This window comes from Lupinus angustifolius, chromosome LG10, assembly GCF_001865875.1.
Source record: "Lupinus angustifolius cultivar Tanjil chromosome LG10, LupAngTanjil_v1.0, whole genome shotgun sequence".
Classification (NCBI taxonomy): domain Eukaryota; kingdom Viridiplantae; phylum Streptophyta; class Magnoliopsida; order Fabales; family Fabaceae; genus Lupinus; species Lupinus angustifolius.
The window spans coordinates 13028679-13046496 of NC_032018.1; the positions used below are offsets into that span (position 1 = coordinate 13028679).

At 33.5% G+C, this 17818-nt stretch overlaps 1 protein-coding gene across 1 annotated transcript; it reads left to right on the plus strand.

Moving 5' to 3' along the window:
• On the plus strand, positions 6306-9580 carry LOC109358834 (50S ribosomal protein L24, chloroplastic). The gene is made up of 4 exons (XM_019603303.1): positions 6306-6474; positions 8002-8040; positions 8687-8917; positions 9190-9580. Exons 1-4 carry the CDS (start codon positions 6358-6360, stop codon positions 9391-9393), a joined length of 591 nt encoding a protein of 196 aa, XP_019458848.1. The 5' UTR covers positions 6306-6357; the 3' UTR covers positions 9394-9580.

Consider the following 17818-nt stretch of genomic DNA (forward strand, 5'->3'; position numbering starts at 1 on the left):
ATGATGCAAAGGGAATTTCTTATCTTAGACCCTAGTTTATGTTTTTATTATGATTTTGCAACCAAAAAAAAATAGAGACATGAGTGATTTAATGATGTGCACTAGGCATTATTTTTCTGTAATTTTGGGCAACATTTTTTATTCAATTTCTTGGTATCGTGAATCCATTCACAAAGAAAAAGAAGAAAGAACTTGGAAGAATGAAAAGAAAGAGGAAAATATCTTGTAGTATTTCATGAAGAACCCAAGAGGTTTATATACAACTACTTGCCAAAGAAGGAAAGGAACAAAACTGAAATAACTAACTTAACTACCCTGAAGCCTAAAACAGAAAAGGAATGAAAAGACTATAACACCCTTATAACAAAAGCTAAAACCTTAGAAGAGAAGAATGAACAAGAACATAAAAGGGAAGAAGAATTATGAATCTAACAACCCCCTCAAGTTGGGCAATGTATATTACTAATGCCAAACTTGGAAATAAAATTTTTGAAAACCGAAGTTGGTAAAGCTTTGGTAAAATGATCTACCAACTGAGAAGACGATGGAATAGGGAGTAGATGGATCAATTTTTGTTGAATCTTTTCCCTCACTATATGGCAATCAATCTCAATATGCTTTGTTCATTCATGGAAAACCAGATTATGAGCCAAATAGATGGCTAATTTGTTGTCACAGTAAACAAGAATTGGTGCAGAATTAAGAATTTGAAGATCATCCAGTAAGTACTTTAGCCATTGAAGTTCACAAACCAAACTGCCAAGTGCTCTATACTCTACTTCGGATGAGGATCTGCTAACAGTGTTTTGCTTCTTTGTCTTCCAAGAAATCAGAGTTGAGCCCATGAATATACAAAAACTTGTAATGGATTCCTTGAATCAAGGAAGCAAGCCCAATTCGAGTCAGAAAAGGCAGAGAATTTTATAGGAGAAGAGGAAGAGAAGAAGAGACCTTGTGCAGGGGAACCTTTGAGATAATGTAATACTCGTAGAGCAGCTTTGTGGTGTGAGTCAAGAGGATTGGTCATGAAGAGACTCAATTGTTGAACTGCATAACATATATCGGGCCTGAAAATTGTTAAGTAGAGGAGTCTTCCCACCAGTCTTCTATAGGAAGAAGCATCTTGAATAGGAGTGCCTTTGTTTAGTTGTAGTTTAACACCAGGGTCAAAGGGAGTGGCAAATGGCTTTGTTGCTAAAGAACCTACATCTTCTAATAAAGACAAAGCATATTTTCTTTGATTCATATGTATGTTTTTATTGGATCTAGCTATTTCTAGCCCAAGAAAGTATCTAAGACTGCTCAGATTTTTTATTTTGAAAGCTTTATGAAGGGACAGTCTTAACATGGTGTATTTGAATCATGCTATTTCCAGCCAAGACCATGTCATCAACATAAACAAGGATGACAATGAATGAGTGTGTAGTTTTCTTAGTAAAGAGAGTCTGATCTGCATTTGAATGATTGTAGCCTAAAGAAATAAGTTTTGAAGATAGGATGGTATGTCATTCTCGACTAGCTTGTTTCAGTCTATATAAGGACTTATGTAATTTGCATACAAGGCTGGAATCATGGGTCAAGAGACCAAGAGGTGGGGTCATGTAAACCTCTTCATGTAATTTACCATGAAGAAAAGCATTATTTACATCTAATTGCTCTAAGTGCCAAGAATTAGAGGCTGCTAAGGCAAGAACTAAACGAACTGTTATGATTTTTACTACTAGCGAGAAGGTATCAAAAAAGTCTACTCCTTCTAATTGGGTGTAGCCTTTGGCAACAAGCCTGGCTTTATACCTTTCTAGGGTCCCACCAGCTTTGGATTTTACTTTGTATACACATTTACATCCAATGGGAACCTTATCTGTGGGTAGAGGCATTAGAGTCCAGGTGTTATTGGCTTTAAGAGCCTGTAATTCATCTTGCATAGCAGCTTGCCAATGTGGTTGAGTTGATGCTTGTTTGTAGGATGAAAGTTCTTTAATAGCAATGATGGAAAGGCAGAAGTGTTTATAGGTGGGGGAGCAGTGATTATAACTAAGCACAGAAGAAATGGGATATAATGGTTTGGAAGAGAATGTGGTTGTCTTTGATGTAGTTTTAGCTAATAGGCAATGGTATTGACTTTAAGAGCCTGTAATTCATCTTGCGTAGCAGCTTGCCAATGTGGTTGAGTTGATGCTTGTTTGTAGGATGAAAGTTCTTTAATAGCAATGATGGAAAGGCAGAAGTGTTTTTAGGTGGGGGAGCAGTGATTATAACTAAGTATAGAAGAAATGGGATATAATGGTTTGGAAGAGGATGTTGTTGTTTTTGATGTAGTTTTAGCTAATAGGCAGTGGTAATCTCTTAAGTGGGACGATGGGCCTCTAATTCTAGAGGATTGTCTAAGGTTATGATGAATAATAGGACTATGATCTAAAAGGGAAGTGGTTGCAACAGGAGAAGGATATGGTTGAAGAGTAAGGATAGGGTCATCTAAGATAGGTTGGTGTTTGTTAATTTGTCTACAGGGTGTGTTGGAAGAAGGATTGTATGTATTGTATCTAAGGAAGGGAAAAACTTGTTCATAAAATTGAACATTTCTAGATATAAAGATAGAATTGGAGAGGAGGTCATAGAGGATGAAACCTTTGGTGCCTTCTCTATAACTAATGAAGGCATATTTCTTTGATTTAGGACATAATTTTGTTCTGTGAGACATGATGGTGGTTGCATGGGTGAGGCAGCCAAAAACCTTAAAGTGTTCATAAGATGGTGTTTGATTGTATAATAGTTGGTAGGGGGATCTATTTTTGAGGATGGGGGTAGACAACCTATTTATTATATGAGTGGCATGCTGGATTGAGAAGTTCCATAACTTCTGAGGTAAATGAGATTGGAAGAACAGGGAATGAGCTACATTGAGAAGGTGTTGATGCTTCCTTTCAACCACTCCATTTTGTTGTGGTGTCTCAATGCAGATGGTTTGGTTAGGATACCCTTAGAGGTTAAGAATTCAGGCATTTTAAACTCAGTACCATTATCAGTTCTAATACATTTAAGTTTAGTTTCAAACTGAGTTTCAATAAAGGAAATGAAGTTGATAAGATGCTGTCTTGTTTCACTTTTGTGTTTCATCATACTTATTCAAGTAAATTTGTTGAAATCATCAACCAATGTAAGAAAAAATCTATGACCATAAATGGTAGGGATAGAATAAGGTCCCTAAATGTCAGCATGCAACAATTCAAAAGGCTTGTTTGTATTTGTTTCACTATTATGGAAAAGCAACTTTCTTTGTTTAGAAAAATGGCATATATCACAAGTAGGCAATGTTTCAATATAGTGAGAAATAGCAGGAAATTGTTTAGTAATGGTATGTATGACACTCTTAGAGGTATGTCCAAATCTTAAATGCCACAAAAGAGTAGAATTTTGTAATTGTGCAGGACTAGTAGCAGAGTTGATCTTGCTAGATGGAAGAGTTATTAGGAATAAGCCTTGTTGGAGCTTAGCTGAACCAATCATCTTCCCTGAAGCACTCTGCACAATTACACAGGTTTGTTTAGAAGAGATTAGATGGCATTCAAGGGTCTGGATGAGTTTGTTTACAAAAATAAGGTTGACATGAAATTGAGACACATAAAGAACATAAAAAAAATGAGAGTTGAAGACAATATAATTGTGCCATAAATGGATGCTGAAACCTTGTGACCATTTGGCAAAGTAATAATAATTGGAGAAATTTGCTTGTAGTTACAAAACAGGTTAAGATTGAAACTAATGTGGTCTGTAGCACCAGTGTCTAACAACTATTGGATTTGAGGCATACTTGTATTAATGGAAAAATCAGTTGTGTGTACAGCAGAATTAGCATTGTGATTTCCATCTTGAGTGTTCTGATTTAAGAGTTTCAATATGCTTTGAAATTTCTCATCAATAAAGGAGTTGGATTTTGATTGAGATACTTTATACTCAGAGGAGTCTAAGGAGTCATTATCCAAGGGAAAACCCAAGGTGTGGTTAGCCATTCTGGTGGACTTGTTGTTTTGGTATCCAGGTGGGTAGCCATGCTTCAAGAAGCATGTCTCTATGGTATGGTTGATTCTTTCACAATGAATACAAAATTTTGGCAGGTGTCTGTTTTGATTATTGAACCTACTACCTCTCCCTCTATAAGGTTGAGTCCCTCTTCCTCTAGTACTTTGATAGATTACTGAAGTATTTCCTTTAGAAGGTTGGTAGTTTATTGTTAAGGCTTTTGGTTTAAGATCTTGGATTGGGGGCACAATGTTGGTAATTTGCCTTTCTTGTTGAACCAATAAGGAGAAAGCCTTTGAGATGTGAGGAAGAGGTTCCATCAACATGATTTGGGATCTTACATGAGCATATTGCTCATTGAGTCACTTCAAGAACCTTATAACATAGTTTTGGTCTTTGTACATCCTTCTATTGGTAAGGACTCCGCAATTGCAGGGAGATGGGCATTTCCCAATGGGCCAAAAATTATCAATTTCATCCCAAATTGTTTTTAGTTGGGTGAAGTAATCAGAAATTTCAAGATTACCTTGGCTAAAATGATAGAATTCCTTCTGAAGCTCTGCAATACGAAAAATGTCTCCTTGAGAGAATATGTCCCTCAAACCTCTCCAAGCTTCTGCAGGTGAGTCGATCTAGAGAATGGACTTCACTATGGACTCTTTTGCTGAATGTTGGATCTATGAAAGGACCATATTGTTGCATCTTTTCCAGGGTCCATAGAGAATGTCATCTGTGTCAGGTTGTGCTATGCATCCATCAAGGAACATGATCTTGTTCTTGGATTACAAGGCCATCCTTATAGCTCTGGCCCAAGGATGGTAATTCTTTCCATTTAGCAAATGGGTGACCAAAACTAATGCTGGATTTTTATTAGAGTGGAGGAAGAAAGGGTTGTAGGGGTTTGTATTAAAATCTACATAATCTGGATTTGCCATATTGATGAGGAAGAACGCATAATAGAAGAAGGATGAGGCAATTGCTTTGAAGAGGATGAAGGATCATAGCTTAATAAGCTCTGATACCATCTTGGTATCGTGAATCCATTCACAAAGACGAAGAAGAAGAAGACGAAGGAGGAGGAGGCGGAGGAGGAGGAAAGAACTTGGAAGAGTGAAAAGAAAGAGGAAAATATCTTGTTGTATTTCATGAAGAACCCAAGGGGTTTATATACACCTACTTGCCAAAGAAAAAAAGGAACAAAACTGAAATAACTAACTTAACTACCTTGAAGCCTAAAACAGAAAAGGAATGAAAAGATTATAACACCCTTATAACAAAAGCTAAAATCTAAACTAACCTTAGAAGAGAAGAATGAACATGAACGTAAAAGGGGAAGAAGAAGTATGAATCTAACACAATTTGTTTTCTTTGATTTCTCTTTTGTTTCATTTTTCTGAAGTTTTGTTATCTTATAGAAATGACATTCCCAAAATGTGTATATTAGATTGAAACTCACTTTCAGTTTTCACACTACATTAGCAATCTAGATATTATAAATTATTTTAATATTTAATGTTTCCCTGTTTAACACTAACTATCTAGAAACCATTTGAACTCCGGTTAAATTGAGAAAAATCATTTAGGAGGACACAAATTTAATGTCTATTATTTAAATTTATAAAACTTGTATCTAACACTTTATTTGAAGAGAATGGAGTTCCTTATCAATTGAAATAATAGATGCTGATTAAACTTGCAGTTAAATATAAACCAACTCACTTGATTCACAATTGAGTTCCTCAATCATAATTGACAGGGATTAAGAAAGAGCATGTCTCCAAGGTTTAATACTTTTTCTTTGGTCTATACTATACAATCTATGTAACCAAATTTTAAGAAAAGAGATGCATTTTTTTGTACCCTATTTTTTCTCTTTCATTCTAGACCCAAAAAAAATTAACAACTCTAAAATATTCTTCATTCTTTGTCTTTCCTCTTTGAAATATATTTTATATTCAAATAGTTGCATGTCGAAATGTATTTTTATATATTCAGATAGCTGTTTATCAGAATGTACTTTCACAATTAAACAGATGCATAAATGTATTACTATTATGTCTTATTGAAATTATCGGATTTAAAAAAAAATCCAAAATTAAAAACACAGATGAAAAAATGTTTTGTCTTTGGTCTACAAATCCATGTAACAAAAATTGAAGAGGAGATAGTATTGGGCCATGTAATGAATGAAGGCTTTACTAAAAGGCCCAGAATCCATAATTTCTGAAGAATACGTCGTCGTTTCTTCAGTCTCTAATCTATCTCCCATATTGTATATTAATATTATCCATTCATCTTATCAGAAGCAGAAAGAAGAAGAAAAAAGCAAAAGCAACAATGGCAGCAGCAACAGCAGCTATGGCTGCTCTTCAGAGTTCAATGACCTCTCTCTCTCTATCATCCAACTCTTTCTTCGGACAACCTCTCTCTCCTATCACTCTCTCTCCTCTCCTGGTACATTACACTCTTTTTTCTACACCAATTTTGTTTATTTCAATTCAAGTTTCAATTTTGACTATTCTATTCGTTTCCTTTAGCCTATTACTCTAATGGGTCATTGCAATATTTGCTTGGTTCCATTAAGAATCAAAGTTCATGGGCTCATGGCTATTAGCATTTTCAGTTTTTTTCTCTCCAATTTTATTTCACTGTGAATATGATGATAATGTTGTAAATGTTCCCTGAAAAAAGGACAGGAAAAATTGCACTTTACTCCCTTGAGATACAGCTTAATTACACTTGATATATATTGTGTTGTTGTTACACTAGTCCCCTAAGGTTTATGAGGTTTGTAATAATATCATTGGTGGTAAATTTAATTTTTCCGAAGGTTTATGATATTTTATACTTACACTAGTGAATGTATAAACATCTAAAGGAGAATAGTGTAATCATTGAAAAATGAAGGTTATTAAGTTATATTAAGCATAAGCAACTTCAAAGGGAAGTTAGTGTAATTTCCCAAAATGTTATGATCTTTTTGTAAACCAAGTTGTGTGCCTCCATAAGAGAAACTCCAATGTGCTGGTTGAACATGATTAGTGCATGTTACAGGATAGGTCTTTGTTATTAATTTTAATTTTAAATTGTGACTTGAAATTTATGTAAGTTTACTTGAAAATATGTGGCTCTTTGTGCTTACTACACAGCCCTCATTGATGTTTCAAATATTATGTAATGTTCAGATGTATTTGTTTTAATTTTCATTTTTAGGAGTTCATATCTGTTGATTTTGATATCACCAAATGATTTTTGATTAGGCTTGTTTATCTATAACAAGCCTCCTGCTATATTATATGATGGAAAATCTAGTGATTCTTACTATACTATGTTCACTTTTTCTGCTGCCTATCTGCTTGGGTACTCTTCAAGTTAGGAGTTTTGCTCAATGAACTTTTCAGTTGAAGCTGTTTGCAATATCATACTAAAGAAACATATTCTAATGGCGTGATATCAAATTTTAAACTCATATAATTTGTCTGATTTAGAGCAGTTCCTTAGATTCTTATTATCTCATTTGTCCATTATATTATCTTCCACAAACATTTGCATTGCATAAAATAATTGATCTGGATTTTATTTCCATTGATGAGTATTATTAATTCATGTTGTTTTTGTTATCCTTTTTATTCTATTTCTTAGCACCATGTCTACAAGAGATGAAATGTCTTAGTTTAAAAAATAGTATTAGCATTGAAGAGACCTTTTGATAAGCCCACAGTTTCTAGTTTCTTTTAATTCCATTTTACTCATCTTTTGTTGCAAATTTAGAGAATGCTAAACATTTTATTAAAAATAGTAACTACATTAAGGATAATGTTTTTACTGGTGTGGCAACTGCATATTCCAATTTCGTCGTGGACATCAATTTTAGCCCATAAACATCGTCTTGTCATCAGGGTTGTAACTAAGTTTCCTGTGGATGTTGGTCCCATATGTTTAGCAGGCTAATTTGATATTATTTTATGTTATGATGTGCAGAGTAAGTCCGTAGAGAAGCAATGCCCTATTGTAATGAAGGTTAGTATTCGTTTCTTGCCACTTCCACAACTATTATGATTATCAGTTTCAGGTTTTGTCAAATTGAAAATCAAAATGGACAAAAATTAAGGATAGTGACATGAGAGCAGACCATGTGGTGTCCAGTGATGTAGAACTTAAAAAAAGTCTAATTTGATAAGAAATATTTTGCTAATAGTTACTATTTTTATGCAGATTAAATTTATGTACATTATCCATAAATTTAATCTGCATTTTATGTGCGTAGTTTTCCGAAGTTTGTGAATCATATTTTGCTTTGTATTAAAAGAACTTGTTCAAGGCATAAGGGTAATACCTTAGCTACTTAGACTGTTGTGCAACTTTGACTTTCTCATTTACGAATACTATTTTGAACTTGACACTGAATACTGAATGCATCGTAAACTCTTATGTCCTTACATTACAGTCAGGCATAAAGCTTTTGATGTTGTAAATAAAATTGAAAGCAAACCAAACCTCAAAACTTCTCCAATTTAATAATGTAAAACAACATAAAAAGATAAGGCTTATGGGTCACAAGTCACAACTTAAATATATTTCTATTTATTGCACTAATAACTAATTATCTACTCATTCTTAATAATGATTGTCTTGTGTAATACCTTTTCTGTTTCTTCCACGGCAGCTTAAGCGATGGGAGCGAAAGAAATGTAAACCAAACAGTCTTCCTCTCTTGCACAAAATGCATGTTAAAGTTGGAGATACGGTGAAAGTCATATCCGGACATGAAAAGGGTAAAGTTGGGGAAATTAGTCAGCTCTTCAAGCATAACAGCACTGTCATAGTGAAAGAACTCAATTTGAAGACAAAGCATGTGAAGAGTAAAGAAGAGGGTGAACCCGGGCAAATTATTAAGGTTGTTTTCATTTCCCTTGCTTGAAAACACATTAATTATCATCAACTCTTTTGTCTTTGTGCCAGTTCTTCAAGAAATGAAAGTAACACTTGTTTTCATTTAGAAAACACTAATATTCTATAAGTTATTTTGAAATGCTTCAATCTTGTAGTTTGTTCAAAGGTTTTGATCAATACTTTGGCATATATATTGAATAGAAACATGAGCATGCAGTTTATTCTTGTATTCTGCATCTTCTAATACTTTTGAGAAACACTTTCCCTTACTTCCAGATTGAAGGGCCCATCCACAGTTCAAATGTGATGCTGTACTCGAAAGAACAGAATGTAGCGAGCCGAGTGGGTCATAAAGTCCTTGACAATGGTAAAAGAGTCCGGTACCTTATAAAAACCGGAGAAATAATTGATAGTGCAGAGAATTGGAAGAAACTGACTGAAGATGATAAGAAAACTGAAGAAGTTGCTGTTTCTACCTAGTTTTGTTGGTTTAATACACATCTTCACCAACAATGTAATGTAACTAGGTGTGCCTTGTGATGTCTTCTATTTTTCATTATGTAGTGTATATTTTTTGTCTGTATTTTGATCTACGTACTCAAAACCTGAGTGATTAATTTATATCATGTTTTGGTTGTTGACATTTTGCAATTGATTTATTTGAGGACACATTCAATTGTAGAACATCTTTTTTATGTACTCAAAAGCAAAAAGTACTGAAGAGTTGTACTTGCAAATAGAAATGGTAAAAACAGAGATGAATCAGAAGTGATGGTGGTGATCTTATCCTATCTAGTGTTTGGTGTGAACCATATAACGATATAGTAAACATTGTCTATGTAGATAGAAAAAAATAACATTTGTAAGCAATGTTAGATGTGTGTTTTTAACACGTTAGTAACCTTGTTTAAGTTCATGTAGGCAAGGTTGCGTATATTTATGAGATTCAACGTGGATTGTAGGCTTTAGATCTAAACTCCAAAAAATAAAAAAATAAAAAAATCTTTTAGGGCCAATAAGTTTTAATATTAGTCAAAGTTATTAAATGATCATGAATTAATTCATTTCAAGATGTGTGATAATAAGTGTCATTCTTATAAATCAAATTTTCACATTTGATTTTGTATGATACTCAGGAATACAATATTATGTTATATTGCCAAACCAACTTCTTCTTGGTGCAACACCAAAAAGTTTAAAGAATAGAATTATAAATTAAGAACATTAAAAACAACAAGGTCAAGGTGTGATAGGAGATATATTTCTTTTTATGTATGCTTAATGGGCCAAGTCTAATATACTTTTGTTTAAGTTAGAGTATGGTCATCATAACTAGAGGTTAAAAAAAATACATTTCGACAAATATTTGTGTGAATTTTGCTCCAAATTGTAAAGAGAACTACTAGAGAGAAAGAGAAGAGAAAGACATGATAGTGATATAGAAAGTAATTGTAATATAATTTTATTACAACGAAAGTGTTGCTTTTTACAATAGTATCAAGTTCTATTTATTTGGGATATGTTTGACAAATAGAGTCTTTGCTTGAACTTTATCTCTAAAAAATTAGGTCAAGCTCAATATACTTAGTTTTTTTTATGAAGAACAAGAATATGAGCAAGAGCAACAATGCTCAAATTATCATATAATAGAAGAGATGCAGTATGACTGAACTAAAGTTTACTTAATAGAGACTGCACTCATGAAACTCTTGAGCTATAAGAGCAAGACTCCTATATTTAGCCTTGATGATTGATATGGAAATAGTAATTTGCTTCTTTGACCACTAAGTAATGGGATTATTCACTAGAAATAGGCAAGCACCATGTGTCGATTTTTTGTCATTATAATTAGAGGCATCACAAAACTTAGTGAGAGAGGGGGGTTTTTTGGAGAAATAGGTTGAAGTAGTAAGCCATGAGTCCGAGTGTCAATCAAGTAACTGAAGATCCTTTTCACAACTGACCAATGTTCCTCTAGGGGAGTGAATAGAAATTGGCAAACCTTATTTATTGAATAGGAAATATTTGATCTTGTGACATTAACATATTGAAGAGCACCAACTATGGACTTGTACAAAGAAGAATTCTCAAAGTTTATTGGAACCTTCTTTGGTTAATTTGGTGGTGTGAACCATAAGAGAAGAAATGGACTTAGCGGTGCTTATATTAGCCCTATTTAATAAGTCCCTAACATAGTTGGACTAAGAGAGAAACAAAGACCCAGAGGTAGGGATTTAACTTCTATACCAAGAAAATAATATAGAGTCTCAAACTGTTTAAGAGCAAATGCAGAACTTAGTTGAGTAATAATCTCTTTGACCTTGACTATACGAGATCATGTGACAATGATGTTATCAACATAAACAATAACATAAATCTTGTAGGTAGATGTGTGAAGAATAAAGAAAGAGTTGTCACATCTACTATTAGAGAACCCAAAATCAACTAGAGTATGCTTGAGCTTGTCTAACCATTGCCTTAGTGCTTTCTTGAGGCCATAAATGGCCTCGTGTAGTTTGCAGATCAAACCTTTATCAGGATGTTGAAACCCAAGTAGTTATTGCATATACACTTCTTCAGTCAGTATCCTATTCAAAAATGCATTATTAACATCCAATTGTTCCATATGCCAGTATTAAGTTAATGCTAAAGTCAAGAAGATTCTAATAGTGATAGGCTTGACTACATGAGAGAAAGTTTCAGTATAATCTATACCAAATTTCTGATGAAAACCTTTAGCCACCAACTTAGATGTATATCTATTCACTTACCCATTTGAGTTTTTTTTAACTCTAAACACTCATCTACAACCAATGACTTATTTCCCGAGGAGTAGAGATATGAGTGACCAAGTGTCCAACTTCAGTAGAGCTCTCATACCATGTAAAAAGACTAGAGAGAAAGAGAGAAGATGAGAGAAAAGGTAAATGTAATATGATTTTATTAAAATCAAAATGTTGCTTTTTACAAGAGTACCAAACTCTATTTATAAGTAAGCACTACAAAAAGGTTACTAGCAAGCTAACTGATCATGTTAACTTGACCAGTGAAAACTTTAACAGATAACTAATAACTAACAACTAGCCTAACATCTTAACCTCAAATATTATTCTCTAATATAAATTATATTTGAAAAATATTTCAATATTAGAGAGACATGTCAAAATATATTTATCTACAATTATGACAAATACATGTCAAAATGTATTTTATAAAACTTTATATCATGTTCTTCCTTATGTTAAAAGAATATCAATTATGAGATCACAATGAATGTAGATGTGTTTGGGTAGTGTAATATTCGGACTTGATCCATTCATTTATTTTTGGACTGAACCTGAATACCTACTAGGTCTGCTACATGTGGGTCTTTAGGTACTTAGAAATTTAGTTAATATTAAAAATAAGTGTGAGTAACTTATGTAATTGTATGCCTCTTTCCTATAATCTTATATGTTACTTAGACAATCAAAATCAGAAAAAAATATATAAAATATAACACATAATTTAAACAAATTTAAATTAACAACCAAACATCGTATTGAAAATTTATTTAGCAAGAATTAATTAATCAATATCACGTTACAGAATAATTATGAATTAACAACATAACATTGATGTTTAACAGTATAACATCACATTGATGAATGAGAATGAGAAAAAAATGTATGCACTAATAGTGTTGAGTTTTATACACTAACATAACGTCATCCACCATTCATGTTTAATTATTATTGACTTTTCAAAAGAAGTAATACAAATGAATGGTGAATGATGTGTTAACTATGTATAAATCTTTACACTAACAATGTATAAATATCACACTCATCAATTAGTAGTATGATATTATAGTTAGAGATTAATATTTATACATTTGTATTATTTTTTTGAAGAGTTAATGATAATTAAATATGAATAATGAATGATGCACAACATTTGTATTATGATCGGTGCAAACATTTTTTCATCTTACAATTATGTACATTTATGTTAGAGTAAATTATACAGACATCCCCTCAGTTTTAATGAAGCTACACATACTACATCTCCCTTCTTTACAGTTACACATACCTCCCATTGATCGAACACTGTTAACTAAGAGTTAAAATGAATGATAAAACACTAAACTACCATTTATTTCAAGAAAACACCATTCTTCTTTTCTTTCAACAGAATATATCATCTTTCTCAAGTTAGGGTTCAAGTAAATCAAAATCAAATTTGACAACTGATTATCACGTGGCTAAGAGGTAAGTAGAAATAATATCACATTTTTTATTCTATTCTCATGTCTTCTATTGTTTCTATTTTTCATTTTTTTTTCTATTCTATTCCCACGTTTTTTTAATATCACGTTTTTTCAATAACATGTGGCTAAGAGGGAATGTGGTGGCTGTTGTTTGTGTTGTTTTGGGGTATTTTGATTTTAGGGTATTTTGCTCTTGTCATAAGGAATAGTACTTAATGAGTTGTTGAATGTTGAGTGAATTGGGTTGTGGATTTTGGATTTGGTGTTGTGGTTTGAGGGGATTTTGAAAGATTTCTTTGATGGAGTTTGCAAAATTATTGCGGAAGGTGTTATTTGGTAAAATGTTTTAATTTCCTTTTTTTCAAGACATAGGGTAGGAGTCATATTTTACTTACATAGTTGAATATGTTACTTACTTAGCTGTGTATATGCTAAATTGCTTAGTTGATAATGGTAAATCAGTGTATGCTTTTGCTAATTCATTAATTGTAGGAGTTACAAGCTGATTTTGCTGATTCAAGATTAACTTATATTTGTATAGATAGATGTGTTAATTGGAACCCATATCATATTAGTAGTAGGTAAATGCTTGTTAATTGGAACTCATCTCATATTTGTTTATTGATAGAATTAGACTATAAAGTGTACATGAATCAGAGCCTAGAATGTGCAAACATGAGTTAATAAAAATTGATTGAGGAGTGAAGATGAGGAGAAACTTGGAGAATTCATTTGACAGTAGCTTAACATCTTATGAACTTGTGATCTTCTTATAAACTTTTTAGCTTATTTCAATTATTTGTCCAAAAAATAAGCACTTTAAATAAGCACTTCACTAAACCATTTACCTAAACGTGTAAGATTAGAATGTAAAAATAGAAAGAAAAAAATAAAATAAATGTCTGGTTTTTAAAGAGTAGAACTACTCAAAGAACCATAAGTCAAGTTCAGGTTCTAGCATAATTATATCTGGGAAAGTCTATGCAAGCAGGAAATCTTATAGGTATTGTCAAGTGTTGGCATGTAACTAGCATGGATATTAAATGGTTGTATCTAACATTAATATTAAAAGTTGTTTGTTTTCTGATCCCATAGTTGATTTGTTCACTTTTTATGAAGCTGCTATACTGAAGATCATTTTTGTCTAGGATACCTTATGATGATTGAGGGTCTATGTTTTGAAGAATAATTATTATTATTATTGTTACATTTTTACCTTATTTTTTATTATATTTTTTAATGTGTACGTAAAATGACCGAAGAGGTTGAGAACCAAGACATTATCATTGATGAAGTAGTAATCACTGATGATGAGGACTACGTGGAGGAAATAGATGAGAGTGAAAGTGAAAGTGGGGAAGTGAATGAAAGTGAAGGTCTTGATAGTGGAAAGACAACGATGCATTTAATGACTATGATGAAAAACTAGATTTTGGTGGGGGTGTTCACTCATATGATGATTTAGTTGAAATTTATGTTGAGAGAAAGGTTGTTGGAGAACAATTTAAACTTCAACCCGATGGTAAGGTGAAACTTGAAACCAATATATTATTTTTGAATGTTCATCACCTTAGGGAGGTGTTGAAGGACTATGTCACACAAGAGGGATTTGAGGTGAAGATATTGAAAAATGAAAAGACAAGAGTCAATGCTATATGTACAGCTGAGGGTTGTGGTTGGCGGATCCATGCATCACCTACCCCTGACCAAGTAACCTATAAAATTAAGACTTATAATGGTGTGCATAATTGCATTAGAACTACTAAGAACTCTAATGCAACTTCAGTTTGGATTGCAAAGAAACTAGACAGTAAGTTGGTCGTTGACCCTAACATGAACTACTCAAGCATGAAACAAGAATTACTTGAACAACATGGCAACCAAGTAACCAGATGCAACTGTATCGTGCCAAGAGAAGGGTACATCAAAATAGTAGAGGGATTCATGCATCTTCATACAACGACATACTAGCTTGAGCTATTATTGTTAGAGAAACAAATCCTAGGAGTAAAGTAACGATGGAGTTTGCAAGATTCACAATTGATAGGAACCCACAATTTAAATGATTATTTGTATGTCTTGATGCAATGAAAAAAGGATTTATTAGAGGTTGTAGGCCTTGGTTTGGGATTGATGGATGCCATTTAAAAGGTCCTTATGGAGGAATTTTACTAGCTACAGTTACCCTTGATGGAAATAAGGGTATATTTCCTATTGCAATTGCTATGGTGGAGTGTAAGGATTCATGGAGGTTTTTTCTGACCTTAAACTTTGCACATTGTACCAGAACGGAAGGAAGATAAACTGACCATAATGTTAGATAGGCAAAATGTCAGTGTGTTTAAATTGTATATCTCCCTATAGTGAATAGATAATGTCTCTCTAATTATTGCTCTTCTACTTAATTATTGTTTAAAAAGAGCATGTGGTGGGAAATAAAGTAATTCATGATAGGATGTGATATGTTTTTTTTTTATATTTTGGTTTAAGTTAGAGATATTAAATGATTCTTTATTTGAATTTCAGGGCTTGAAAGATGCGGTTAGTGAGATATTTCCAAATGCACAACATATGTAAATGATTAATTATAATCTTGTATTGTTAATTTTTTAAAATACTTTATTAATCACTACTTGTTTTTGTTAATAGGTTTTGTTGCAATCACTTGTTGAATAACTTCAAGCTTCAATTTAGGTCTTTAATACTACCAACAAAGTTTTGGGCGGTTGCAATGGCTTATAATGAAACGATGTTTAATAAAGTCATTGCTACTGTTGGGAATGCTTGAAATATGTTATTGTATTAGTCCCACATTGTCTAATATTGGAATAGAGTAACCAATATTATATATTGGACTCAAATCTCTTGTTATAATGTGCACCAAATATAAGCACCAAATAGAAACACATCATGGGCAGGTGGGCCCATAGGTGTGCTAGGGTTTGTAATCCTTATTCTCTAATAATATCTTGATAGCCGCTCAGCGCTCTCGGGGACGTAGGCACAATTGGTCGAACCCCGTTAACAAATTTTCTTGTTTCTTCTCTTGTATATATTATATGCCTTTATTTGATTGTTTGTGGCCAACGCTGCGCAACGATCGCTTCCGCTACACCAACAATTGGTATCAGAGCCAATTGGTAGTTGAGCCAATTGGTAGTTGGCTCTTAACCCAGACGTTAGATAATGGCTAAAGAGGGTGAATGTGTGATGGTTAGACAAGGTGCATCAAAGGTAATGACAAAGATAGAGTAAATGAGTTGAAGGAGAAGGAAACATGGCGAAATTGTGATGTGGGCGATGTATGTGTTCATAGTGTTGAGTTTGACCTAGAGATAGGTGCTGACAATATCTCTCTAGACGTTGAGAGAATGTTCTCATTTGAGATGAGAAGTGGAATATCCTAATGGCGTGTCTCAGACGTCATAATGAAGATGTTAATTGTTAGCAGATCCACAAAAGCACAGAGGTGTTGACTGACATTGATGTAGGGTGTAACATGTGCATTGGCTTTGATGTAAGTTGTAACACGAGCATTAGTAGAGATGTAGGGGTGTGACATAGGCATTGGCTTGGATGCAAGGATGTGACATAGATATTAGTTAGCATTGACGCAATGTGTGTGCTATGGGTATACTCCTTATGGTGGAGTATGATAGTTCTTTTGAACTAGGATTGTCGGAGTAGACAATGGTGGTAGCGGTTGAGGTTTTCTAATGAAGCTCCAAGGTTCAGTTTGACTGAGTATTGAAGAGAGGATGATTGTTGGTGAACTTTTGTGTAGAAGTTCCAATATATCGAAAGACTTCCTAGCAATAGGTGGCTAGGCGGCATGTTCCATTTGATGGCGGTACGGGAAGCTGCACTACAAGTTTGGAGAGTTAGGCTCTTGGTAACATCGTCAATGATACTCAGAAGGTCTATGCCGTGGAGGAATTGTTAAAGAAAATTAGACATTGAGCAAGGTGGAACTGGATATTCGCTAAGGTGGAGATTCTTGTGTAGAATTCCAAAAGGAGCGAGATATTCGTCTATTTCAATCAATGTGGAGATTGTTGGGAATGCTTGAAATATGTTATTGTATTAGTCCCACATTGTCTAGTATTGGAATAGAGTAAAATCCCTTGTTATAATGTGCACCAGATATAAGCACCAAATAGAAACACATCATGGGCAGGTGGGCCCATGAATGTGCTAGGGTTTGTAATCCTTATTCTCTAATAATATCTTGGTAGCCGCTTAACACTCTCGGAGATATAGGCACAATTGGCCGAACCCCCATTAACAAATTTTCTTGTTTCTTCTCTTATATTTATTCTATGCCTTTATTTGATTGTTTGTGGTCAACGCTGCACAACGATCGCTTCCGCTGCACCAACAACTACTATGAGAAGAATCAACAATGATGCTGTAGAATGGTTGATAGATGCTAATAGGCCTAAAAGTACATGGGCAAGGCATACAATTGATCCAACATGTAAAAGTGATCATGTGACCAATAATGTGTGTGAAGTATTTAATGCGTGGATTGTAGATGATAGAAAGAATACTATATTGTATATGATGGAGTCTATTGTGTGTAGATTAATGGAAACATTTCAAAGAAGGTTTGCAAAGGGTTGTGCGTTTGAGCACAACATAACTCCTAACATTCAG